Below are 27,810 nucleotides of genomic sequence, written 5' to 3'. Positions count from 1 at the left end.
TTTTATCTGGGCAATCTGCCGATCGGTTGCTTGATGTGTAATTGGAGTTGAGTTGCTGTCCACTGAGATTTTTTATTTTTTTGCTGAATAAACGAAAAACGACTGAAAATTGTGAAAAAAAAAAAAAAACAATATCTTTTGCTTCATTTCTTTACAAACTTTTATTTGAGAAAAAAATTGTGGTACAAAAATGAGACCATATACATTATAAAGAGAAATGTAAATTAAAACATTATAAAGAGAAATATAAATTAATACATTATAAGTCCTACATAAGTTATTTCAATAATTCTGGTACAAAAGTGAAAAAGATATTATATCAAATCGCTACAATATAAGATGGTTTTAGTAACAAATAAATGATCTATAAAATTACAGAGGAAGTCTGTGAACAGCTAAAACATTTCACAAATAATCTTCATAGATTTCGGCCAAAATGTATTCTGCATTTCTTTGGTGAAAATCCCCCAAATCAGTCAATATTATTTATCTGTAGGAAAGTTATACAGTCCACAATCTATGAGATATATATCTGATCAATCGATCAATACTGATGACCAATCTAATTTCTTGATGCCTGAAAATGCCAGGACAGTACAAATACCCCCCCCCCCAAATCACCCCCCCAGTACAAATACCCCCCAAATCACCCCCCAGTACAAATACCCCCCAAATCACCCCCCAGTACAAATACCCCCCAAATCACCCCCCAGTACAAATACCCCCCAAATCACCCCCCAGTACAAATACCCCCCCCCAAATCACCCCCCCAGTACAAATACCCCCCAAATCACCCCCCAGTACAAATACCCCCCCCCCAAATCACCCCCCAGTATAAATACCCCCCAAATCACCCCCCAGTACAAATACCTCCCAAATCACCCCCCAGTACAAATACCCCCCCCCAAATCACCCCCCCAGTACAAATACCCCCCCAGTACAAATACCCCCCAAATCACCCCCCAGTACAAATACTCCCCAAATCACCCCCCCAGTACAAATACCCCCCAAATCACCCCCCAGTACAAATACCCCCCCAAATCACCCCCCAGTACAAATACCCCCAAATCACCCCCCCAGTACAAATACCCCCCAAATCACCCCCCAGTACAAATACCCACCAAATCACCCCCCAGTACAAATACCCCCCAAATCACCCCCCAGTACAAGTACCCCCCAAATCACCCCCCCAGTACAAATACCCCCCCCCAATCACCCCCCCAGTACAAATACCCCCCAAATCACCCCCCAGTACAAATACTCCCCAAATCACCCCCCAGTACAAATACCCCCCAATCACCCACCAGTACAAATACCCCCCAAATCACTACCCAGTATAAATACCCCCCAAATCACCCCCCCCAGTACAAGTACCCCCCAAATCACCCCCCAGTACAAATACCCCCAAATCACCCCCCAGTACAAATACCCCCCAAATCACCCCCAGTACAAATATCCCCCAAATCACCCCCCAGTACAAATACCCCCCAAATCACTACCCAGTATAAATACCCCCCAAATCACCCCCCAGTACAAATACCCCCAAATCACCCCCCAGTACAAATACCCCCCAAATCACCCCCCAGTACAAATACTCCCCAAATCACCCCCAGTACAAATATCCCCCAAATCATCCCCCAGTACAAATACCCCCCAAATCACCCCCCCAGTACAAATACCCCCCAAATCACCCCCCAGTACAAATACCCCCCAAATCATCCCCCAGTACAAATACCCCCCAAATCACCCCCCAGTACAAATACCCCCCCCCAAATCACCCCCCAGTACAAATACCCCCCCCCAAATCACCCCCCAGTACAAATACCCCCCCCCCAAATCACTCCCCAGTACAAATACCCCCAAATCACCCCCCCAGTACAAATACCCCCCAAATCACCCCCCCAGTACAAATACCCCCCAAATCACTCCCCAGTACAAACACCCCCCCCCCAAATCACTCCCAAGTACTAATACCCCCCAAATGAGGTTTTAGTAAGAGGCATGGCGAGTTTTTTGAAGTTGTCATTTTTTTTTTGTCACAATTTTTGGAAAAATTAAGAAATGAGAAAAAAAAACTGTTTTTATTTCACAATTATTTTTTTTTATACATACAGTGCAGTACAGGCCATCATATAAGTGGTGTGGAGGTGATCAGGGACACCTGACTCGTGACAGTATGTAAGGGGGAAAAAAAAACAAATATATATATTTTTTTTCTATTATTTTTTTTTATTACATTTCTTTTTTTATGATTTTTATTTGAACACACTGAGACCAGAGCAATATGTTACCATAGTAACACTCTACTACTCCGGGGAAGTGATCAGGTTTTTTATTTTTTGGTTTGTTTACACGCTATGATTGCTTATATCAGTTCTAAGCAACCATTTTTACTGATTCATTCAGTGAGTATTGTTGTGATTATCTGTGATTGGCCACAGCTAATCACATGGTACAGATGGGCTGTGATTGGCCCTGTCTGTACTATGTGATCACTGTGACCAATCACAACTAGCAACAAAATAATATACAATGGAAGGCACGAAGGGGAAGCAATTTACAATAGTCATGTGATCTGCTGTGATTGGTTGCAGTGATCACATGGTATCGGCAGCGAGCTGACACAAGATAGAGCTGCAGTGCCCCCCCCCCCCCCCCCCGGGAGGAACGTCATATGAAGGCCACCCGAAAATGACGAACGTCCCACCCAGCCGTCAACTGACTGTAGGCGGGGCTGGAAGTGGTTAGAGAACCTCCCTTGTTTTCCGTGTGAATATTAATGATGTGATGTCATAGTGTTGTCTCTCTCCAGGACTCTCTGATGGAACGAGTGAAGCTGCAGCTGCATGAATGGGATGAGAATCTGCGAGACGACTCTTTGCCTGCTAATCCAATAGGTGAGAGCGCCGACCCCACCCCCACCCCGACCCCCACCCCCACATGTAAAAATCTGTATTTTTTTTTTTTTTTTTGCTAGAATATTATTTAGAACCCCCAAACATTTACTTTGGGGAAGTGAACAGGATTTTTTTTTTTCATTGCACATTGTGATTGCTAAAAGCAGCCATTTTTTACCAGGTGAAACTGATTCATTCAGTGTGTATTGTGATTGGCCACAGCTAATCACATGGTACAGATGGACTGTGATTGGCTCTGTCTGTACCATGTGATCACTGTGACCAATCACAGAGATAAACACAATATTACACAGTGGATAGTATGACTCAAAGCCACCCATTGTGTACAATTCTTATGTGATCTGCTGTGATTGGTCACAGGGATCACATGGTACCGGTAGCAGCCAGTACACTGATCAGTCCATTCACTGTGTCCGGGTGACAGATCCCACCACAGTGCGGCCCATGGGGAGCATGCGCGGTGTGTTCCCGGGAAGGCCGGGCGGGAACTGATTTAGGAGGAAATAATCGCAGAGACACAGACGGGGAGAAGCTCCGGCACGCGCTGCACCACCTCAAACTCAATGAGTTCCCTTCTTTTATTCTTCTAGATTTCTCTTATCGGGTGGCGGCCTGTCTGCCCATCGATGACACTCTACGTATCCAGCTGCTGCAGATCGGAAACGCCATCCAACGCCTGCGCTGTGAGCTGGACATCATGAGCAAAGTGAGTCCCCCCTGTACCCCTCTATACCCCCAGCCCATCTAACCCCCTCCGCCTGTAGAGGGCGCTGCCTATCACCCTGTGTCTCTTCTTGTTGTAGTGCACATCCCTCTGCTGTAAACGATGTCATGACACGGAGATCACCACCAAGAACGAGATCTTCAGGTGAGGCCGATGGCTGCTGTGTGAGCGGGCGGGGGGCAGAGAGCGCCCCCTACAGACAAGGTTATGAATTTTATGTATAAGATTTTCCAGGCTGAGATGATATGAGAGCCAATAATGTGTGAGAAAGTTATTAATGACATTTAATACAGACATTCTCCTCAATATCACAATATCAGTCAGTTATAGATTAACCCCTTCATGCCTAATAAGACTATTTCTGACATTTGTTGCTTACAAGTTAAAATCCGCATTTTGTGCTAGAAAATTACTTAGAACCCCCAAACATTATAATTTATTTATATATATATATATATATATATATATATATATATATATATATATATATTAGAGCTGGGCGATATTCTAAAAAAAAAAAAAAAAAATCTGCGATTTTCTTAAAAAAAAACTAGATTCACGATTCCAATCGAGTTTTGTTTTTTTTTGGACACTGCGCCAGTCCTGAGGAGCTGCGGACAGGAATTTTTAGGCAAGACGCGGCTTCGTCCTAGACCGCGGCATCCAGCCGTGAAAAAAAAAACATCGATTTGCTTTAATTTTGAATCGATTTGACCTCTCAGCTCGATTCAAGATTTAAATCGATTTTTTCCCAGCCCTAATATATTATATATATAGATAGATAGATAGATAGATAGATAGATAGATAGTTCGTTATATATTAACCCTTTCATGCCTAATAAGACTATTTCTGACATTTGTTGCTTACAAGTTAAAATCCACATTTTGTGCTAGAAAATTACTTAGAACCCTCAAACATTATAAGTATAATAACTTATAATGTTTGAGGGTTCTAAGTAATTTTCTAGCACAAAATGTGGATTTTAACTTGTAAGCAACAAATGTCAGAAATAGTCTTATTAGGCATGAAAGGGTTAATATATAACTATAATATAATATAATTTATTTATTTATTTATTTTTTTTTTAGCAAAGACCCTAGAGGAAAAAAATGGCAATCGCTGCAATATTTTATGTCGCACGGTATTTGCGCAGCGGTCTTTCAAACACAATTTTTTGGGGAAAAAAAAACACTTTTATGAATTAAAAAAACTAAACAGTAAAGTTAGACCAACTTTTTTTTTTTTTTTTTTTGTATAATGTACAAGATGATGTTAGGCCGAGTAAATAGATACCTAACACGTCACGCTTTGAAATTGCGCACACTCATGGAATGGCTTTAAACTAGGGTACCTAAAAAATCTCCATAGGTGACGCTTTCATTTTTTTTTTTTTTTTTTTTTTACGGTTACCAGGTTAGAGTTACAGAGGAAGTCTAGTGCTAGAATAATTGTTCTCCCTCTGACGATCGCGGCAATACCTCACATGTGTGGTTTGAACACCATTTATATTTGCAAGTGCGACTTGCGTATGCGTTTTCTTTGCTGCACGCGGGGACGGGGGCGCTTTTACTTTTTTTTTTTTTTTTTTAATTTTTTTTCCTTATTTATTTTATTTTATTTATTTTTTTACATTGTCACTTTAAAAAAAATAAAAAATTCTGATCACTTTTTTTTTGCTGTCACAAGGAATGTAAACATCTCATGTGGCGGTAATAGACGGTGACAGGTCCTCTTTAGACCCCCAAATCCCTCCTTTGCACTTAAAGGTATTCAGACAAAATAGAAATGTACATGATGTGAGCCCCGATGCGTCTACGCGTTTCGTTATAAAGCTTCCTCAGGACACATTCAGTTTTCATTAGATGCGGATTCCCTGAAAAAATTGTTTATAATCAATCATTGGAGCTTATGGAAACCTAAATGTGTCCTGAGGAAGTTTTATAACGAAACGCGTAGACGCATCGGGGCTCACATCATGTATATTTCTATATAGATGATTTATATTCTTTGTCAATGTCCTTGTTATTTCTTGTATATGTATTTAATAAAGTTTATTATATTGTTACTTTGAATACGGTCCCTTTGGTTTGCTTTGCCTCGAAGTCCGACTAGGGGTTCTTTTCTTTTGAACCCTCCCCCTTTTTTTTTCCTTTTGATTATCTAACTTTATGGATGTGGCAATAGGAGTGTTTTACCTTTTTATATTTTATTTCCCACAAAGTGTCAGTTAATGTCAGACTGTCCGCCGCAATATCGCAGCCCCGCTATTAGTCGCTGATCGCCGCCATTACTAGTATAAAAATAAATAATAATTCCAGTACAGTGGAACCTCGGATTGCGAGTAACGCGGTTAACGAGCACTGTATTTTTAAAAATCGAAACTCGGTTTGCGATTGTTGTCTCATGATTCAGGCCAAAGCGGTGTGCAGTACCGCGTTTGGTCTGAGGTGGGGGGGGCGCCGGAGCCGAGCGCAGCCGATCAGCGCTGTTCGGAAATGCACAGAAAGGCCCGAGGACAGCTTGGAGTCTTTCCGAGGTCAGCTGAGGTCAGCCAAGGTGTCCTCGGGCCTTTCTGGCCATTTCCGAGGCTCTCCGGCGCCCCCCCCCCACCTCTGGCCGCATGCGGTATTGCATGCCATTGAAGTCAATGCGGAACAAATAATCTTAGTTTCCATTGACTTCAATGGGGAAACTGGCTTTGATATGCGAGGACTTTGGATTACGATCATTTCCTGGAACGGATTATCCTCGTAATCTGAGGTTCCTCTGTATATATCCCATAAATTGTAGACGTTATAACATTCCCAAAAAACAATCCATAAACACTTATTGGGATTTTTTTTTCTACTGTTTGATTTCAACAGCAAAATTCCCATAAAATCATATAATCCGCATTTATTGTAATTCCAGATAAGGAAGACCTCTGTCTTCGGGGGCCCTGAGGGCCACACAATATGTACTGAAGGGTCACAGGTTAGGAATCAGGGCTCCCCCCCCCCCAGAACCTACATAAAAGGTTATGCAGTGGAGGAGCTGGGTCAGCACAGACAGGAATCACACACCCCCAGAGGAGGAAAGGAGCCAGTGTTTTAGAAAGTTGAAGTCCATTTTTTGCAAGTAAATAAAAAGAATTTATAAAAGAAAAAAAAAATGCAGATAAATATTTATTATCTTCTGATTATTTTATCTGCAATTTTTTTTTTTAAGTTGGTGTCTCTTTAACATTCTCGGAAGTCTTGTTGCTTTTCGTTGTGTAAGGAGGTCCTAATACTGGACTCCCCAGATCAGCCCATAATATCCTGTGTGTCCATCAGTGGTGCTGATTGCACTGGATGGGCCTGTGTTGGTTTCCTGTATGTTGGGTGTTTTGCTTTTCTTATTCCTGATTTCCTGTCTTGCAGTCTGTCCCTGTGTGGCCCCATGGCGGCCTATGTGAACCCTCATGGCTACGTTCATGAAACGCTGACCGTCTACAAAGCCCTGAACCTGAGCCTGGTGGGGCGAGCGTCTACAGAGAACAGCTGGTTCCCGGGGTGAGTCCTCCTCCAATCACATCGTGAGAATAAGACCCCTCCCCCCACTCTGCAGGAAGAGCCCCACCTGACCGTCTGCTTGGGGCAGTTTGTCTAAATCACCAGATTACACCCCCCTTCATAAATACCCCCCCAGCAATAAAACCCCCCTTCATAAATACCCCCCCAGCAATAAAACCCCCCTTCATAAATACCCCCCCAGCAATAATACCCCCCTTCATAAATACCCCCCTTCATAAATACCCCCCCAGCAATAATACCCCCCCAGCAATAATACCCCCCTTCATAAATACCCCCCTTCATAAATACCCTCTTCATAAATACCCCCTTCATAAATACCCCCTTCATAAATACCCCCCCAGCAATAATACCCCCCTTCATAAATACCCCCCCAGCAATAATACCCCCTTCATAAATACCCCCCCAGCAATAATACCCCCTTCATAAATACCCCCTTCATAAATGCCCCCTTTATAAATACCCCCCAGCATGACACCCCTTACTAAATACCCCCTTCATAAAAACCCCCTTCATAAAACCCCCCTTCATAAATACCCCCCAGCATGACACCCCCTTCATAAACCCCCCCTTCATAAATACCCCCCTTCATAAATACCCCCTTCATAAATACCCCCCAGCATGACACCCCCTTCATAAATACCCCCCTTCATAAATACCCCCCTTCATAAATACCCCCTTTATACATACCCCCCCCCTAGCATGACACCCCCTTCATAAATACCCCCTTTATAAATGCCCCCCCCAGCATGATACCCCCCTTCATAAATACCCCCTTCATAAATACCCCCCTTCATAAATGCCCCCTTCATAAATACCCCTACAGCAACCAGCCAAGATCTGCCACCCCCACTGATGATTGGGAATCTCTCTGATCTTCAACATTTGATCACATACAAGCTGAAGGCCGACCTCTGAACTCTTCATTTACTTACTACTAACTTCTACATTACTACTGACCTCCTCACTCTACATTACTACTGACCTCCTCACTCTACATTACTACTGACCTCCTCACCCTATATTACTACTGACCTCCTCACCCTACATTACTACTGACCTACTCACTCTGCATTACTACTGACCTCCTCACCCTACATTACTACTGACCTCCTCACTCTGCATTACTACTGACCTCCTCACTCTACATTACTACTGACCTCCTCACCCTACATTACTACTGACCTCCTCACTCTGCATTACTACTGACCTCCTCACCCTACATTACTACTGACCTCCTCACTCTGCATTACTACTGACCTCCTCACTCTGCATTACTACTGACCTCCTCACTCTACATTACTACTGACCTCCTCACCCTACATTACTACTGACCTCCTCACTCTGCATTACTACTGACCTCCTCACTCTACATTACTACTGACCTCCTCACTCTACATTACTACTGACCTCCTCACCCTACATTACTACTGACCTACTCACTCTGCATTACTACTGACCTCCTCACCCTACATTACTACTGACCTCCTCACTCTACATTACTACTGACCTCCTCACTCTACATTACTACTGACCTCCTCACCCTATATTACTACTGACCTCCTCACTCTACATTACTACTGACCTCCTCACCCTACATTACTACTGACCTCCTCACTCTACATTACTACTGACCTCCTCACTCTACATTACTACTGACCTCCTCACTCTACATTACTACTGACCTCCTCACCCTACATTACTACTGACCTCCTCACCCTACATTACTACTGACCTCCTCACTCTACATTACTACTGACCTCCTCACCCTACATTACTACTGACCTCCTCACTCTACATTACTACTGACCTCCTCACTCTACATTACTACTGACCTCCTCACCCTACATTACTACTGACCTCCTCACCCTACATTACTACTGACCTCCTCACTCTACATTACTACTGACCTCCTCACTCTACATTACTACTGACCTCCTCACCCTACATTACTACTGACCTCCTCACTCTACATTACTACTGACCTCCTCACCCTACATTACTACTGACCTCCTTACTCTACATTACTACTGACCTCCTTACTCTACATTACTACTGACCTCCTCACCCTATATTACTACTGACCTCCCCACTCTACATTACTACTGACCTCCTCACTCTACATTACTACCGACCTCCTCACCCTATATTACTACTGACCTCCTCACCCTATATTACTACTGACCTCCTCACTCTACATTACTACTGACCTCCTCACTCTACATTACTACTGACCTCCTCACTCTACATTACTACTGACCTCCTCACTCTACATTACTACTGACCTCCTCACCCTACATTACTACTGACCTCCTCACTCTACATTACTACTGACCTCCTCACCCTACATTACTACTGACCTCCTCACTCTACATTACTACTGACCTCCTCACTCTACATTACTACCGACCTCCTCACTCTGCATTACTACTGACCTCCTCACTCTGCATTACTACCGACCTCCTCACTCTGCATTACTACTGACCTCCTCACCCTACATTACTACTGACCTCCTCACTCTACATTACTACTGACCTCCTCACTCTACATTACTACTGACCTCCTCACTCTACATTACTACTGACCTCCTCACCCTACATTACTACTGACCTCCTCACTCTGCATTACTACTGACCTCCTCACTCTGCATTACTACTGACCTCCTCACTCTACATTACTACTGACCTCCTCACTCTACATTACTACTGACCTCCTCACTCTACATTACTACTGACCTCCTCACTCTACATTACTACTGACCTCCTCACTCTACATTACTACTGACCTCCTCACTCTACATTACTACTGACCTCCTCACTCTACATTACTACTGACCTCCTCACTCTACATTACTACTGACCTCCTCACTCTGCATTACTACTGACCTCCTCACTCTACATTACTACTGACCTCCTCACCCTACATTACTACTGACCTCCTCACTCTACATTACTACTGACCTTCTCACTCTGCATTACTACTGACCTCTTCACCCTACATTACTACTGACCTCCTCACTCTGCATTACTACTGACCTCCTCACTCTACATTACTACTGACCTCCTCACTCTGCATTACTACTGACCTCCTCACTCTACATTACTACCGACCTCCTCAGCCTATATTACTACTGACCTCCCCACTCTACATTACTACTGACCTCCTCACTCTGCATTACTACTGACCTCCTCACCCTACATTACTACTGACCTCCCCACTCTACATTACTACCGACCTCCTCACCCTATATTACTACTGACCTCCCCACTCTACATTACTACTGACCTCCTCACTCTACATTACTACTGACCTCCTCACTCTACATTACTACCGACCTCCTCACTCTGCATTACTACTGACCTCCTCACTCTGCATTACTACCGACCTCCTCACTCTGCATTACTACTGACCTCCTCACCCTACATTACTACTGACCTCCTCACCCTACATTACTACTGACCTCCTCACCCTACATTACTACTGACCTCCTCACTCTGCATTACTACTGACCTCCTCACTCTACATTACTACTGACCTCCTCACTCTGCATTACTACTGACCTCCTCACCCTACATTACTACTGACCTCCCCACTCTACATTACTACCGACCTCCTCACCCTATATTACTACTGACCTCCCCACTCTACATTACTACTGACCTCCTCACTCTACATTACTACTGACCTTCTCACTCTACATTACTACCGACCTCCTCACCCTATATTACTACTGACCTCCTCACCCTATATTACTACTGACCTCCTCACTCTACATTACTACTGACCTCCTCACCCTACATTACTACTGACCTCCTCACCCTACATTACTACTGACCTCCTCACTCTACATTACTACTGACCTCCTCACTCTACATTACTACTGACCTCCTCACCCTACATTACTACTGACCTCCTCACTCTACATTACTACTGACCTCCTCACCCTACATTACTACTGACCTCCTTACTCTACATTACTACTGACCTCCTCACTCTACATTACTACTGACCTCCTTACTCTACATTACTACTGACCTCCTCACTCTACATTACTACTGACCTCCTCACTCTACATTACTACCGACCTCCTCACTCTGCATTACTACTGACCTCCTCACTCTACATTACTACCGACCTCCTCACCCTACATTACTACTGACCTCCCCACTCTACATTACTACTGACCTCCCCACTCTACATTACTACCGACCTCCTCACCCTACATTACTACTGACCTCCTCACCCTATATTACTACTGACCTCCTCACCCTACATTACTACTGACCTCCTCACTCTACATTACTACTGACCTCCTTACTCTACATTACTACTGACCTCCTCACTCTACATTACTACTGACCTCCTCACTCTACATTACTACTGACCTCCTCACTCTACATTACTACCGACCTCCTCACTCTGCATTACTACTGACCTCCTCACTCTACATTACTACCGACCTCCTCACCCTACATTACTACTGACCTCCTCACCCTATATTACTACTGACCTCCTCACCCTACATTACTACTGACCTCCTCACTCTACATTACTACTGACCTCCTCACCCTACATTACTACTGACCTCCTTACTCTACATTACTACTGACCTCCTCACTCTACATTACTACTGACCTCCTCACTCTGCATTACTACTGACCTCCTCACCCTACATTACTACTGACCTCCTCACCCTGCATTACTACTGACCTCCTCACCCTATATTACTACTGACCTCCTCACTCTGCATTACTACTGACCTCCTCACCCTATATTACTACTGACCTCCTCACTCTACATTACTACTGACCTCCTCACTCTACATTACTACTAACCTCCTCACTCTACATTACTACTGACCTCCTCACCCTACATTACTACTGACCTCCTCACTCTACATTACTACTGACCTCCTCACCCTACATTACTACTGACCTCCTCACTCTACATTACTACTGACCTCCTCACTCTACATTACTACCGACCTCCTCACTCTGCATTACTACTGACCTCCTCACTCTGCATTACTACCGACCTCCTCACTCTGCATTACTACTGACCTCCTCACCCTACATTACTACTGACTTCCTCACTCTACATTACTACTGACCTCCTCACTCTACATTACTACTGACCTCCTCACTCTACATTACTACTGACCTCCTCACCCTACATTACTACTGACCTCCTCACCCTGCATTACTACTGACCTCCTCACTCTGCATTACTACTGACCTCCTCACTCTACATTACTACTGACCTCCTCACTCTACATTACTACTGACCTCCTCACTCTACATTACTACTGACCTCCTCACTCTACATTACTACTGACCTCCTCACTCTACATTACTACTGACCTCCTCACTCTACATTACTACTGACCTCCTCACTCTGCATTACTACTGACCTCCTCACTCTACATTACTACTGACCTCCTCACCCTACATTACTACTGACCTCCTCACTCTACATTACTACTGACCTTCTCACTCTGCATTACTACTGACCTCCTCACCCTACATTACTACTGACCTCCTCACTCTGCATTACTACTGACCTCCTCACTCTACATTACTACTGACCTCCTCACTCTGCATTACTACTGACCTCCTCACTCTACATTACTACCGACCTCCTCAGCCTATATTACTACTGACCTCCCCACTCTACATTACTACTGACCTCCTCACTCTGCATTACTACTGACCTCCTCACCCTACATTACTACTGACCTCCCCACTCTACATTACTACCGACCTCCTCACCCTATATTACTACTGACCTCCCCACTCTACATTACTACTGACCTCCTCACTCTACATTACTACTGACCTCCTCACTCTACATTACTACCGACCTCCTCACTCTGCATTACTACTGACCTCCTCACTCTGCATTACTACCGACCTCCTCACTCTGCATTACTACTGACCTCCTCACCCTACATTACTACTGACCTCCTCACTCTACATTACTACTGACCTCCTCACTCTGCATTACTACTGACCTCCTCACTCTACATTACTACTGACCTCCTCACTCTACATTACTACTGACCTCCTCACTCTACATTACTACTGACCTCCTCACTCTGCATTACTACTGACCTCCTCACTCTACATTACTACTGACCTCCCCACTCTACATTACTACCGACCTCCTCACCCTATATTACTACTGACCTCCCCACTCTACATTACTACCGACCTCCTCACTCTACATTACTACTGACCTCCTCACTCTACATTACTACTGACCTCCTCACTCTGCATTACTACTGACCTCCTCACTCTACATTACTACTGACCTCCTCACTCTACATTACTACTGACCTCCTCACTCTGCATTACTACTGACCTCCTCACTCTGCATTACTACTGACCTCCTCACTCTGCATTACTACTGACCTCCTCACTCTGCATTACTACCGACCTCCTCACTCTGCATTACTACTGACCTCCTCACCCTACATTACTACTGACCTCCTCACTCTACATTACTACTGACCTCCTCACTCTACATTACTACTGACCTCCTCACTCTACATTACTACTGACCTCCTCACCCTACATTACTACTGACCTCCTCACTCTGCATTACTACTGACCTCGTCACTCTGCATTACTACTGACCTCCTCACTCTACATTACTACTGACCTCCTCACTCTACATTACTACTGACCTCCTCACTCTACATTACTACTGACCTCCTCACTCTACATTACTACTGACCTCCTCACTCTACATTACTACTGACCTCCTCACTCTACATTACTACTGACCTCCTCACTCTACATTACTACTGACCTCCTCACTCTGCATTACTACTGACCTCCTCACTCTACATTACTACTGACCTCCTCACCCTACATTACTACTGACCTCCTCACTCTACATTACTACTGACCTTCTCACTCTGCATTACTACTGACCTCCTCACCCTACATTACTACTGACCTCCTCACTCTGCATTACTACTGACCTCCTCACTCTACATTACTACTGACCTCCTCACTCTGCATTACTACTGACCTCCTCACTCTACATTACTACCGACCTCCTCAGCCTATATTACTACTGACCTCCTCACTCTACATTACTACTGACCTCCCCACTCTACATTACTACTGACCTCCTCACTCTGCATTACTACTGACCTCCTCACCCTACATTACTACTGACCTCCCCACTCTACATTACTACCGACCTCCTCACCCTATATTACTACTGACCTCCCCACTCTACATTACTACTGACCTCCTCACTCTACATTACTACTGACCTCCTCACTCTACATTACTACCGACCTCCTCACTCTGCATTACTACTGACCTCCTCACTCTGCATTACTACCGACCTCCTCACTCTGCATTACTACTGACCTCCTCACCCTACATTACTACTGACCTCCTCACTCTACATTACTACTGACCTCCTCACTCTGCATTACTACTGACCTCCTCACCCTACATTACTACTGACCTCCCCACTCTACATTACTACCGACCTCCTCACCCTATATTACTACTGACCTCCCCACTCTACATTACTACTGACCTCCTCACTCTACATTACTACTGACCTTCTCACTCTACATTACTACCGACCTCCTCACCCTATATTACTACTGACCTCCTCACCCTATATTACTACTGACCTCCTCACTCTACATTACTACTGACCTCCTCACTCTACATTACTACTGACCTCCTCACCCTACATTACTACTGACCTCCTCACCCTACATTACTACTGACCTCCTCACTCTACATTACTACTGACCTCCTCACTCTACATTACTACTGACCTCCTCACTCTACATTACTACCGACCTCCTCACTCTGCATTACTACTGACCTCCTCACTCTACATTACTACTGACCTCCTCACTCTACATTACTACTGACCTCCTCACTCTGCATTACTACTGACCTCCTCACTCTACATTACTACTGACCTCCCCACTCTACATTACTACCGACCTCCTCACCCTATATTACTACTGACCTCCCCACTCTACATTACTACCGACCTCCTCACTCTACATTACTACTGACCTCCTCACTCTACATTACTACTGACCTCCTCACTCTGCATTACTACTGACCTCCTCACTCTACATTACTACTGACCTCCTCACTCTACATTACTACTGACCTCCTCACTCTGCATTACTACTGACCTCCTCACTCTACATTACTTGTTCTTTGCTTATTACTGACATTTGAACTCTTCACACTTTTTAATGGGGTCATGCAGGGTCATCTCTCTGGTGATCTCCCCCGTGTTGGTCAGGTAGGTCTCCCCCTCTCCGGGATTGTTGGGGGTCCCCATATTATATACACACAGAAGAGGAATGGGAATCCCGGTGTTACTTTGGAACACTGGGGGATGTCACGCCTTCTGTGACAACCAATAATATGATTGCAGAGGGCGGAGTCACCTGAGCCGATGCGGTGTACAGATAAGCGCATGGGGACAAAACGTTCCTGAGAAAACAGAAGTGGTCTGAGACGATATTTGGACAGAATTTCAGATGTTTACAGAAGCCAGGAAACCGAGATTCTTATCTTCTTTGTCTTGTTTTGATGTCTTACATGAAAGGTTATTACATAGTTTGTTTTTACTTAGTAGGTGAGGTTCAAAAAACACACAAGTCCATCCCATGTGTGGTGTTACCAACCGTCCCTTAATTTACGGGCCGCCCGTAAATGTCCGTTAGGGGCAACTGTGCCCGTAAAAAAGATGGCTGTTGGCCGACAGCGAAACTGCGCATGCGCCATTCTGAAGCCTGCCGAGATCAGGAAATCTCACACGTGCTCGGGTGGGCGCATGCGCAGTGAAGTGATGGCGCCGCCTGGCGCAATTTTTGAATGTCAGGTGCTCCATTCTCGTTGGCATCTCACCACAGTGACAGAGGAGGAGGTCGGTCTCTGCCCGGTACGGAGGGAGCGCCAGTGCGACCGATCATCCTCTCCACTCAGGTCAGTCAGAAACTGATCTGAATTGAATCCACACAGCCTCTGACCCCCCCCATACCATGTCCACACAGCCTCTGACCCCCCCCCATACCATGTCCACACAGCCTCTGACCCCCCCCATACCATGTCCACACAGCCTCTGACCCCCCCATACCATGTCCACACAGCCTCTGACCCCCCCCCATACCATGTCCACACAGCCTCTGACCCCCCTCATACCATGTCCACACAGCTTCTGACCCCCCCCCCATACCATGTCCACACAGCCTCTGACCCCCCCCCCATACCATGTCCACACAGCCTCTGACCCCCCCCATACCATGTCCACACAGCCTCTGACCCCCCCCATACCATGTCCACACAGCCTCTGACCCCCCCCATACCATGTCCACACAGCCTCTGACCCCCCCCATACCATGTCCACACAGCCTCTGACCCCCCCATACCATGTCCACACAGCCTCTGACCCCCCCCCCCCATACCATGTCCACACAGCCTCTGACCCCCCCCCATACCATGTCCACACAGCCTCTGACCCCCCCCATACCATGTCCACACAGCCTCTGACCCCCCCCCCCCATACCATGTCCACACAGCCTCTGACCCCCCCCATACCATGTCCACACAGCCTCTGACCCCCCCCCCCCATACCATGTCCACACAGCCTCTGACCCCCCCCATACCATGTCCACACAGCCTCTGACCCCCCCCATACCATGTCCACACAGCCTCTGACCCCCCCATACCATGTCCACACAGCCTCTGACCCCCCCCATACCATGTCCACACAGCCTCTGACCCCCCCATACCATGTCCACACAGCCTCTGACCCCCCCCCCCCCATACCATGTCCACACAGCCTCTGACCCCCCCCCCATACCATGTCCACACAGCCTCTGACCCCCCCCCATACCATGTCCACACAGCCTCTGACCCCCCCCATACCATGTCCACACAGCCTCTGACCCCCCCATACCATGTCCACACAGCCTCTGACCCCCCCCCATACCATGTCCACACAGCCTCTGACCCCCCCCATACCATGTCCACACAGCCTCTGACCCCCCCCATACCATGTCCACACAGCCTCTGACCCCCCCATACCATGTCCACACAGCCTCTGACCCCCCCCCCATACCATGTCCACACAGCCTCTGACCCCCCCATACCATGTCCACACAGCCTCTGACCCCCCCCCATACCATGTCCACACAGCCTCTGACCCCCCCCCCCCCCATACCATGTCCACACAGCCTCTGACCCCCCCCATACCATGTCCACACAGCCTCTGACCCCCCCCCCCCATACCATGTCCACACAGCCTCTGACCCCCCCCCCCATACCATGTCCACACAGCCTCTGACCCCCCCCCCATACCATGTCCACACAGCCTCTGACCCCCCCCCCCCCCCCGTACCATGTCCACACAGCCTCTGACCCCCCCATACCATGTCCACACAGCCTCTGACCCCCCCCCCCCATACCATGTCCACACAGCCTCTGACCCCCCCCATACCATGTTCACACAGCCTCTGACACCCCCCATACCATGTCCACACAGCCTCTGACCCCCCCCCCATACCATGTCCACACAGCCTCTGACCCCCCCCATACCATATCCACACAGCCTCTGACCCCCCCATACCATGTCCACACAGCCTCTGACCCCCCCCCCATACCATGTCCACACAGCCTCTGACCCCCCCCCCATACCATGTCCACACAGCCTCTGACCCCCCCCCCCCATACCATGTCCACACAGCCTCTGACCCCCCCCCATACCATGTCCACACAGCCTCTGACCCCCCCCCCATACCATGTCCACACAGCCTCTGACCCCCCCCCCATACCATGTCCACACAGCCTCTGACCCCCCCCATACCATGTCCACACAGCCTCTGACCCCCCCATACCATGTCCACACAGCCTCTGACCCCCCCCCCCCCATACCATGTCCACACAGCCTCTGACCCCCCCCCATACCATGTCCACACAGCCTCTGACCCCCCCCCCATACCATGTCCACACAGCCTCTGACCCCCCCCCCCCATACCATGTCCACACAGCCTCTGACCCCCCCCCCATACCATGTCCACACAGCCTCTGACCCCCCCCCATACCATGTCCACACAGCCTCTGACCCCCCCCCATACCATGTCCACACAGCCTCTGACCCCCCCCATACCATGTCCACACAGCCTCTGACCCCCCCCCCCATACCATGTCCACACAGCCTCTGACCCCCCCCCCATACCATGTCCACACAGCCTCTGACCCCCCCCATACCATGTCCACACAGCCTCTGACCCCCCCCCCCCCCATACCATGTCCACACAGCCTCTGTATGTATATGTTGTGTGATTATGTGTCAGTATTACATTACATATCCCTGTATGTTGCGGTCATTCAGGTGATTATCTAATAGTTTCTTGAAGCTATCAATGCTCCCCGCTGAGACCACCACCTGTGGAAGGGAATTCCACATCCTTGCCGCTCTTACAGTAAAGAACCCTCTACGTAGTTTAAGGTTAAACCTCTTTTCTTCTAATTGTAATGAGTGGCCACGAGTCTTATTAAACTCTCTTCTGCGAAAAAGTTTTATCCCTATTGTGGGGTCACCAGTCCGGTATTTATATATTGTGGGGTCACCAGTCCGGTATTTATATATTGTGGGGTCACCAGTCCGGTATTTATATATTGTGGGGTCACCAGTCCAGTATTTGTATATTGTGGGGTCACCAGTCCAGTATTTGTATATTGTGGGGTCACCAGTCCGGTATTTATATATTGTGGGGTCACCAGTACAGTATTTATATATTGTGGGGTCACCAGTACAGTATTTGTATATTGTGGGGTCACCAGTCCGGTATTTATATATTGTGGGGTCACCAGTCCGGTATTTATATAATGAAATCATATCCCCTCTCAAGCGTCTCTTCTCCAGAGAGAATAAGTTCAGTGCTCACAACCTTTCCTCATAACTAAGATCCTCCAGACCCTTTATTAGTTTTGTTGCCCTTCTTTGTACTCGCTCCATTTCCAGTACATCCTTCCTGAGGACTGGTGCCCAGAACTGGACAGCATACTCCAGGTGCGGCCGGACCAGAGTCTTGTAGAGCGGGAGAATTATCGTTTTATCTCTGGAGTTGATCCCCTTTTTAATGCCAATATTCTGTTTGCTTTGTTAGCAGCAGCTTGGCATTGCATGTCATTGCTGAGCCTATCATCTACTAGGACCCCCAGGTCCTTTTCCATCCTAGACCCCCCCAGAGGTTCTCCCCCCAGTCTATAGATTGCATTCAGATTTTTACCACCCAAATGAATTATTTTACATTTTTCTACATTGAACCTCATTTGCCATGTAGTTTCCCCTCCCCCATTAATTTGTTCAGGTCTTCCTGCAAAGTTTCCACATCCTGCGGAGAAGTTATTGCCCTGCTTAGCTTAGTATTGTCCTCAAATACAGAGATTGAACTGTTTATCCCATCCTCCAGATCGTTTATAAACAAATTAAATAGGATTGGTCCCAGCACAGAACCCTGGGGAACCCCACTACCCACCCCTGACCATTCTGAGTACTCCCCATTTATCACCACCCTCTGAACACGCCCTTGTAGCCAGTTTTCAATCCATGTACTCACCCTCATAAAGGTCACTCACAACTATATGGGAAAAATTTACTGAAATCGTTCTCAGTGATCTGAGATTCATGAGATCCGATCGTGTGTGCGTCCAATCAGTCCTTTGTGTGATCATGTAAAGAGTTCCGGGATTCTCAGTGATGTCATCGCTCTCTAGTGATTGGATAGGCTGCATTCTCAGTGATGTCATCGCTCTCTAGTGATTGGATAGGCTGCATTCTCAGTGATGTCATCGCTCTCTAGTGATTGGATAGGCTGCATTCTCAGTGATGTCATCGCTCTCTAGTGATTGGATAGGCTGCATTCTCAGTGATGTCATCGCTCTCTAGTGATTGGATAGGCTGCATTCTCAGTGATGTCATCGCTCTCTAGTGATTGGATAGGCTGCATTCTCAGTGATGTCATCGCTCTCTAGTGATTGGATAGGCTGCATTCTCAGTGATGTCATCACTCTCTAGTGATTGGATAGGCTGCATTCTCAGTGATGTCATCGCTCTCTAGTGATTGGATAGGCTGCATTGTCAGGATAGGATTGTACTGCTCATAAAATAAAGCTTCTTGTATTGAATTATTTTGTATATTGCAGGTACGCCTGGACGATCGCGCAGTGCCGGGTGTGCGGGAGTCACATGGGCTGGAAGTTCACGGCGGTTCGGAAGGATCTCTCCCCGCAGAGGTTTTGGGGTCTGACGCGTTCGGCTTTGCAGCCACGAATCCCAGTGCCAGAAGACGAGGAGTCCAGACAGGATCAGTCCCCCATCCTCTGCCTGTGAATCCGGAACTTTTCCACATCCCCCGCTTTGTCTTCTCCTGGCTCCGCCCCCTGAATACCCTTCAGGGGAAATATCACGACACAGCCCATCCCCCGCATGTAACACCAAATCTGTTGGCAAGAGGAAGTCCTGTCCTTCCAGAAGTCTCTAAGGATGGAAGCAGAAGACGCTCCCAGACATCAATTCAGATGGACATGAAGGAAAGCCCTGTGTGCTTCCACCATCCCCCCGCATAGGTGCTTCCATCGCACACTTCTTTCACTGTTCTGGTGCCTCCGCTGTACACTCCTCTCCTCCCGGGATCCTCGCGCTCCCACCCAGAGTACCTCTGACTTTTCTCCCTCGCCCCTATCGTATGCCTCAACCTCACTAATCAGTTGCAGAAAAATCCTTTTAGTTTTCTCTTTGGCTTTCTGTACAATTGTGTTTTCCTGGTTCCCCGACCTCCTCGTAGATCTAGAACCCGGGAACGTGTCCAGCCTGTAGCACCTCAGAAGGTATTTGAGGGATAGAAAGCCGGCTGCACTCCAGCAAAGTTCAAATGCTGTCAACGTTATTATTTCAGACAGAAAAGCAGAGTCCCCACCTCGGACCTCCCCCTTAACGCGTTTCACGTACAAAGGTGGGGTTAATCGTAGAGGTCCTCTGTACAGTACTGCAACCTCTCCCAGCTGGCCTTGTTCTTCAAGGATGTGCCTAAGAAAATGCCATTCTGAAGGAGAGGCCGTCTTTTAAGCTTCCCAACTATAGACAGTCTCTCCATAAGGACGAATGCATAATTTGCATAACGAGGGATGGCCTGGCTGGTGGTTTGCAGAAGTGGCTTTGGGCCATGGCCCTGGAGAACTGGACAATGGGGTTGTGGCCATGGAGAACTAGGCCGTGGTGCTGGAGACCTGAACCATGGCCATGGAGGACTGGGCCATTGCCCTGGAGAACTGGGCATTTGCACTGGAGATATGGGCCATGGCCATCGAGAACGGGACCATGGTCATGGAGAACTGGATTATGGTCATGAACCTGAGGTCCTCTAACAGTTAGCGTTAGTCCACCTTTACCAAAAAAAATACCTATGCAGGTAGGGGTCTTCTCTAGATCCCTGGTGCCCAAACGTCGCCCCCTTTGATATATGATGTGTGGCCCTTGGGGCTCAGCAGTCAGTAGTGGGAACATTGATTAGGGGAATAGTATTGATCTCTATTAGACTCAATTAATATCTTCTCAGTTTGGTATTGACTCGTGCAGCATATCTCCAGCCAACAATGTATCCTGTCCATTCCCTCCATCCCCCCCGCCCTCACTCTCTGACCCTAATTGCCTTTATTATGTCTGTAGTCTCTAAATGTCCTCTTCAGCATTACATATATTGAACGTTACGTGTGACCCCCCCCCCCCCCCCCCCCCCCCCCGGGTGATGTGAGGGGCCGCATTTGAGGACCACTTTAGCTCAAAAATTGACATCCACTGATCTAGATAAAAACAAGCTGTGCAGCCTCGACTAAAGTTGGGTAATGCCCTTCCTGTAGGTGTAGGCCATTTAGATACCTCCTGAAGCCTGGCTATGATGGCTGGGAGTGTCTTAGCAACATCCTAGCAACAAGGCAGGACAGGATGATGCCATCTCTGGGAGTTTTTTTTGGTCAGGCTTTGGAAGGTGCCTACACCTATAGCAAGGTCATTATCCAATGTTTGTTAGAGCTGCACAGTCTGTTTGTATCTACAGGCGCCCCCCTTACCCTTATAGGCAGTTTTCTCGATAAAGGTGAGAGATCAGGGGAGGAAACTCTTTGTATATCTGGAACAATAAAGTTGCCAGCATTTGAACTATACTGGAGTGCAGCCAGCTCCCGCTCCTTCCTAGACTCATGATTTATGGGGCCCCCCGCCGGTCTGTATGGGTGACCCAGCCAGGGAGCGGTGCCCTCTACCTTTGGTGTGCATTTGGTTGGTTGCTACGGGTGACAACTGCACTTTATTTGATGGACTAAAGATAGAATCCTTGAAATGATTTCCTGTCTCCTCTTGGCCTCATAGGGATCCAGAAAGGAAGACATTGTCACTTTAGATCTGATTGTCAGTCTGTAAATGTTCACATATCATGCGTTTTCAATTCTAGGATTGTGATTGGTCCAAATGCTTTGCGTTTATAAACGGCTCGTCTCTCGGCGGACGGGACAGATCTGCGTCTTTATTCCACGATCACCTGGAAGGAATCTCATTTTCCTAGCCTGATTCCCTTCTCCACCAATCAGAAGATGAGCCTGCACTGCAAAGCAGCAAACTTTGTACCTCCTCCGGGGACGATCCTCGCACACAGAGCTTACAATCATTTACAGCAGATCTGCCACTGGGCTGCATATAAGTCCCTCCCCCCCCCTTCTGAAAAAATACCTGCCGGGTAGGAAGTTGGATAATATACTCACCTTTCCCCATCTTCCTCCTGCACTGCCTAGGCGAGGGCGACGTCATCCTCCTTCCCCCGCCAGATCAGAAGGAATGACGATTGGCCCAAACTTTGCGAGAAGATCCTGTACTGTGCTGCACCGTCTTCTCCCGAGGTTTGGGCTCCTCCCACTTCCTGGGGTATTGGTGGCAGGAAGATGACATGACCCCCCCCCCCCCCCCGCACTACAGCATTGGAGGAAAGGTGAGTATAGTCCCCCAACCTAAAGGTATGCAGCGCTATAGGAAGGGGGAGGGGCTTCTTGTGCCACTGGGGTGGAAGCAAAAATAAGATTGGGAGGACCCAATGAGGACGTCATGAAAACCCCCATTCCTGTCCGGACCACACCCCCGGAGCCACCAAAACCATGATATCCGACCTCTATGGGGTATGATCAAATGAAGTCTACAAGAGGGGACAACTAGTGGTCAGGTGGAGAACTGCAGATGGATGCAGATTCCCCCCCCCCCAAGAGTGGAAGCTCCGCTTATCCGCCTCCTGTGCCACATTTGACACCTTTCGGGGGGGGGGGGGGTAACTGTTTTTGACCCCCACTTGCATCAGACGTCACCGTGGTGAGGTATGTCAGATGTTCGGCTCCCCTCCCCCCCGCCGCTGGGCCATTCAGAAAGCGCTTCGCGCATGTGCAGTAGGGAACAGGCTGTGAAGCCGACATCGCTGGATTCCAGAACAGGTAAGTGTCCTAATATTAAAAGACAGCAGCTACAGTTTGTGTACAGTATGGTAGCTGCTGACTTAATTTTTCCATGGGGGCGGCTGGAACACCGCTTTAAAAGCAGAGTCTTGGCTCCTCCCCCCACATCCAGACCAGGCCCCTGTTTGGAGGTGGGTGAAATGTGTTAAACCCTCCCTTCTTTACCTACCTGTTTGGCCATCAATACGATTATTTGATACTTTTATGTATTTTTCAATGCGTTTCACCTACCTCCAAACACAGGCTTAGTCTGGACGAGGGGGAGGGGACAAAACTCTTCTGCTTTTAACTCCGCCCTCCATCTGCAATTCTCCACCCGGCCACTAGTTGTAAGAGTGTACGATGGGAGGACGACTAGTGGCCAGGCAGAGAATTGCAGATAGAGGCAGAGCTAAAAGCATTAGAGTTCTAGCCCCTCCCCCTTGTCCAGACCAAGCCTGTCTTTAGAGGTGGGTGAAACGCGTTAAAACCTCCCCACTTTACCTGTAAGTTTGACGCGATCAACGCAATTATTTGATAATAATTGTTTGGGGTTTTTTTTTATGTGTTTCACCCACCTCCTAACACAGGCTCGGTCTGAACAAGGGAGGAACCAATGCTTTTATTCAGCATCCATCTGCAGTTCTCCGCCTGGCCACTAGTTCTCCCCATCGTACACTGTGGCCAAGTGGAGAACTGCAGATGGAGGCGGAGTTAAAAGCCAAAGAGTCATGGCCCCTCCCTCAGCCAGACCAGGCACGTGTTTGGAGGTGGGTGAAACGCCTATAAAAAAAAAATGTATTAACTAATAATCTTATTGATGGCCCAACTTGCAGGTATAGAGGGGAGGGGTTTTCCCACCACCAAAAAAAAACAAAACTACCAAAGGAAAAAAAAAAGGGGGGGGGGTGGCAATTGTAATGTCTTTCACCCACCTCCAAACACAAGCGTTCTGGTCCCTCCCTTGTCCAGATCAAGCCTGTGTTTGGAGGTCCATGAAATGCATTACAACCCCCCCCCCCTCCTTTTTTTTCTTTGGTGGTAAGTGGTGAAAAAAAAAAAAACCTCCCCTCTTTACCTGCAAGTTTGGCTGTCAATACGATTATTCAATACTTTTTTTTTTTTTTTATGTGTTTCACCCACCTCCAAACATGGGTGGGGTCTGGACAAGGGAGGGGCCAGGACTATTCTGCTTTTTAATTCCGCCTCCATCTGTAGTTCTCCACCTGGCCACTAGTTGTAACAGTGTACAATGGGAGGATAATAACTAGTGGCGAGGTGGAGAAATATAGGTGGAGTTAAAAGTTCAGGCACCTCCCTGGTCCAGACCAAGCCTAACTCCGCCTCCATCTACAGTTCTCCACCTGGCCACTAGATGTGTTCCCATCGTACACTATGATAACTAGTGGCCAGATGGAGGCGGAGTTAAAAGCAGAAGTCATGGCCCCTCCCTCATCCAGACTAAGCGCATGTTTGGAGGTGGGTGAAAGTATTAACAAATAATCTTATTGATGGCCAAACTTTCAGGTACAGAGGGGAGGGTTTTTTCCCCACCATTTACCACCAAAGAAAAAAAAAGGGGGGGGCGGGAGGTTGTAATGCGTTTTACCCACCTCCAAACACGGGTTTGGTCTGGACAAGGGAGGTGTCACAACTCTTAACTCCGCCTCCATCTACAGTTCTCCGCCTGGCCACTAGTTCTCCTTCCCGTTGTACACAGTTACAACTAGTGGCCAGGTGCAGAACTGCAGATGGAGGCAGAATTAAAAGCAGAAGAGTCCTAGCCCCTCCCCCTTGTCCTGACAACGCCTGTGTTTGGAGGTGGGTGAAATGCGTGAAAACCTCCCCTCTTTACCTGCAAGTTTGACCATCCATATAAATATTGCATAATACTCCATAGAGCTCGGGTGTCATGGTTGAGCACGGTCCGGACAGGAGGGGCTGTTTTTACGCTCATCTTTAATTGGGCGGAGGGATAACTTAGTAGTTCAATTTCCCAATACTTTGTAAGATGATAGTTTTGATGTTTGATACATTTTTGACGTAAATCACCTTCGTCCCAAAACTGTCGATCCTTCCTCTGCTCTGGGAGTGTTCTTCGCCGAGGTGGGAGGTTCTCTTTAAGGGATTAGGATATAGGAAATACACAGATAGTATGAAGACTTCTCTCTATACTCACAATCTTCTGTTTGTTTCTGTGATGTTCTTCATATGTTCATGTAAAAGTCGATCGGATTTGGCAGCCATTAAACCGATGATCTGATCGATAGTGAGACGCTTCAGGCGATCCGGCTGCCGTCCGTTATTTGCTCGTCATCCTCTTCGCCTTATTAAATAATCCTGTACAGTGCAATGATAAGTCCCACCCCCTCCCGCTGTATATACAAACACTGAGATCTGATTGGTGGATCACACCCAACTCTAGGATTGCCCCGCCTCCCCCCCATAACACCGTTTACTGGGCGATCTTTTTTTTTTTTTTTGGTTGTTTTTGTATGTTTTTTTTTTTCTATTGAACCAGAAGTGACTATTGCACTGCAAATCGATCGATGTCTATAGAATATAGAAATAAATATGAAGCCAAAAGCTCTCTATGCTGGAGAACGGCGTGCCGCCTGTCTGATTTATTGGTCTGAATACAGAAAACAGGAACACAGAATCGCATTAAAAAAATAGTTTTTATTATCGGGTTCAGAAATAGAGACACAGACATCAACCTGTAGGTGATCCCCTCCCCCCCCCTTGCTCTGTCAGTGCTGACCATCCGGCCAATTACATTCCTTTCAAGTCACATGATATCTGAGTGGCCAGTTAGAGGGGTTCTCCAGGGATGAGAATAAACTGGGCTGTGTGAAGCCTGAGACCGTATTGGAAATCATCAATGTCAGGACAGAGACGATGAAGGGTAAGAGCCCCACAAAAGGTGAAATTCAACGCGTTTCAACAAGGCCATGTCCCCCTTCTCCAAAAAGAGGGTTGAAGAATGATAACAGTACTCTTAGGCTACTTTCACACTAGCCGCATTAGTGGGAAAATGCCGCATTATTGGCCGCTTTTAACCCCCGCTAGCAGCCAAAGAAAGGGTAAACTGCCGGTGTTGCGGCGTTTCGGAAGTGCTGCCCATTCATTCCATTGGGCGGGGCAGGTTTAGGAGCGCTGCCCATTCATTCCATTGGGCGGGGCAGGATTAGGAGCGCTGCCCATTCATTCCATTGGCAGGGGCCGGTTTAGGAGCGCTGCCGATTCATTCCATTGGGCGGGGCCGGTTTAGGAGGGCTGCCCATTCATTCCATTGGGCGGGCCGGTTTAGGAGGGCTGCCCATTCATTCCATTGGGCGGGCCGGTTTAGGAGGGCTGCCCATTCATTCCATTGGGCGGGGCCGGTTTAGGAGGGCTGCCCATTCATTCCATTGGGCGGGGCCAGTTTAGGAGCGCTGCCCATTCATTCCATTGGGCGGGGCCGGTTTAGGAGGGCTGCCCATTCATTCCATTGGGCGGGGCCAGTTTAGGAGCGCTGCCGATTCATTCCATTGGGCGGGGCCGGTTTAGGAGGGCTGCCCATTCATTCCATTGGGCGGGGCCGGTTTAGGAGCGCTGTATACACCCCTCCCAAATATGCTGCTTGCAGGACTTTGTAACTTCTTTCAAGCGCACCGCCCCACTGGCGCTTTTCACACTGGGGAGGCGGTTTTCAGGCCCTATTTCTACTGCTAAAACGCCTGAAAACCACCTTCAGTGTGAAAGGGGTCTTACAGCCACAGGTGACATGACCGCCGAAACGCGTTGAATCTTTTCTGTCTTTATTGTCATGTGCAATCTAGACTTTGTGGCGCTATCGTTCTTCACACAAGAAACAAGGGGTGCCACTTCAGGCTCTAGTAGGTCTGCATGTGCTGAGTGGAGGCAGGGAAAGGGCCCGGGGGACAGCTCTGTTTACATTCTGGTACTCATACATGCAGCCGCTCAGACTTAAGGCCCGCCCACCAAGAGGCCACATATATGCGTACCTGTGCCATGAAGGGGTTAACCTAATTGTAAATACTCTAAAAATAAACGGGTGTATAATTACCTCCTCTGTGCA

At 47.6% G+C, this 27,810-nt stretch overlaps 1 protein-coding gene across 1 annotated transcript in view; it reads left to right on the top strand.

Moving 5' to 3' along the window:
• CRBN (cereblon) overlaps positions 1-25,281 on the top strand; it is a gene marked incomplete in the record, with an annotated part of 47,783 nt that extends 22,502 nt beyond the window's left edge. Inside the window, 5 exon segments of the mRNA XM_073591531.1 lie at positions 2,813-2,897; positions 3,509-3,624; positions 3,722-3,786; positions 7,045-7,176; positions 20,406-25,281. Coding sequence (XP_073447632.1) covers positions 2,813-2,897; positions 3,509-3,624; positions 3,722-3,786; positions 7,045-7,176; positions 20,406-20,592 — 585 coding nt within the window.
• Positions 25,282-27,810: the final 2,529 nt, after the last annotated feature.

Source organism: Aquarana catesbeiana, linkage group LG07 (genome assembly GCF_042186555.1).
Source record: "Aquarana catesbeiana isolate 2022-GZ linkage group LG07, ASM4218655v1, whole genome shotgun sequence".
Lineage (NCBI taxonomy): Eukaryota > Metazoa > Chordata > Amphibia > Anura > Ranidae > Aquarana > Aquarana catesbeiana.
The sequence above is the reverse complement of the archived record's forward strand: the minus strand, read 5'-3'. Positions and strand labels throughout refer to the sequence as shown.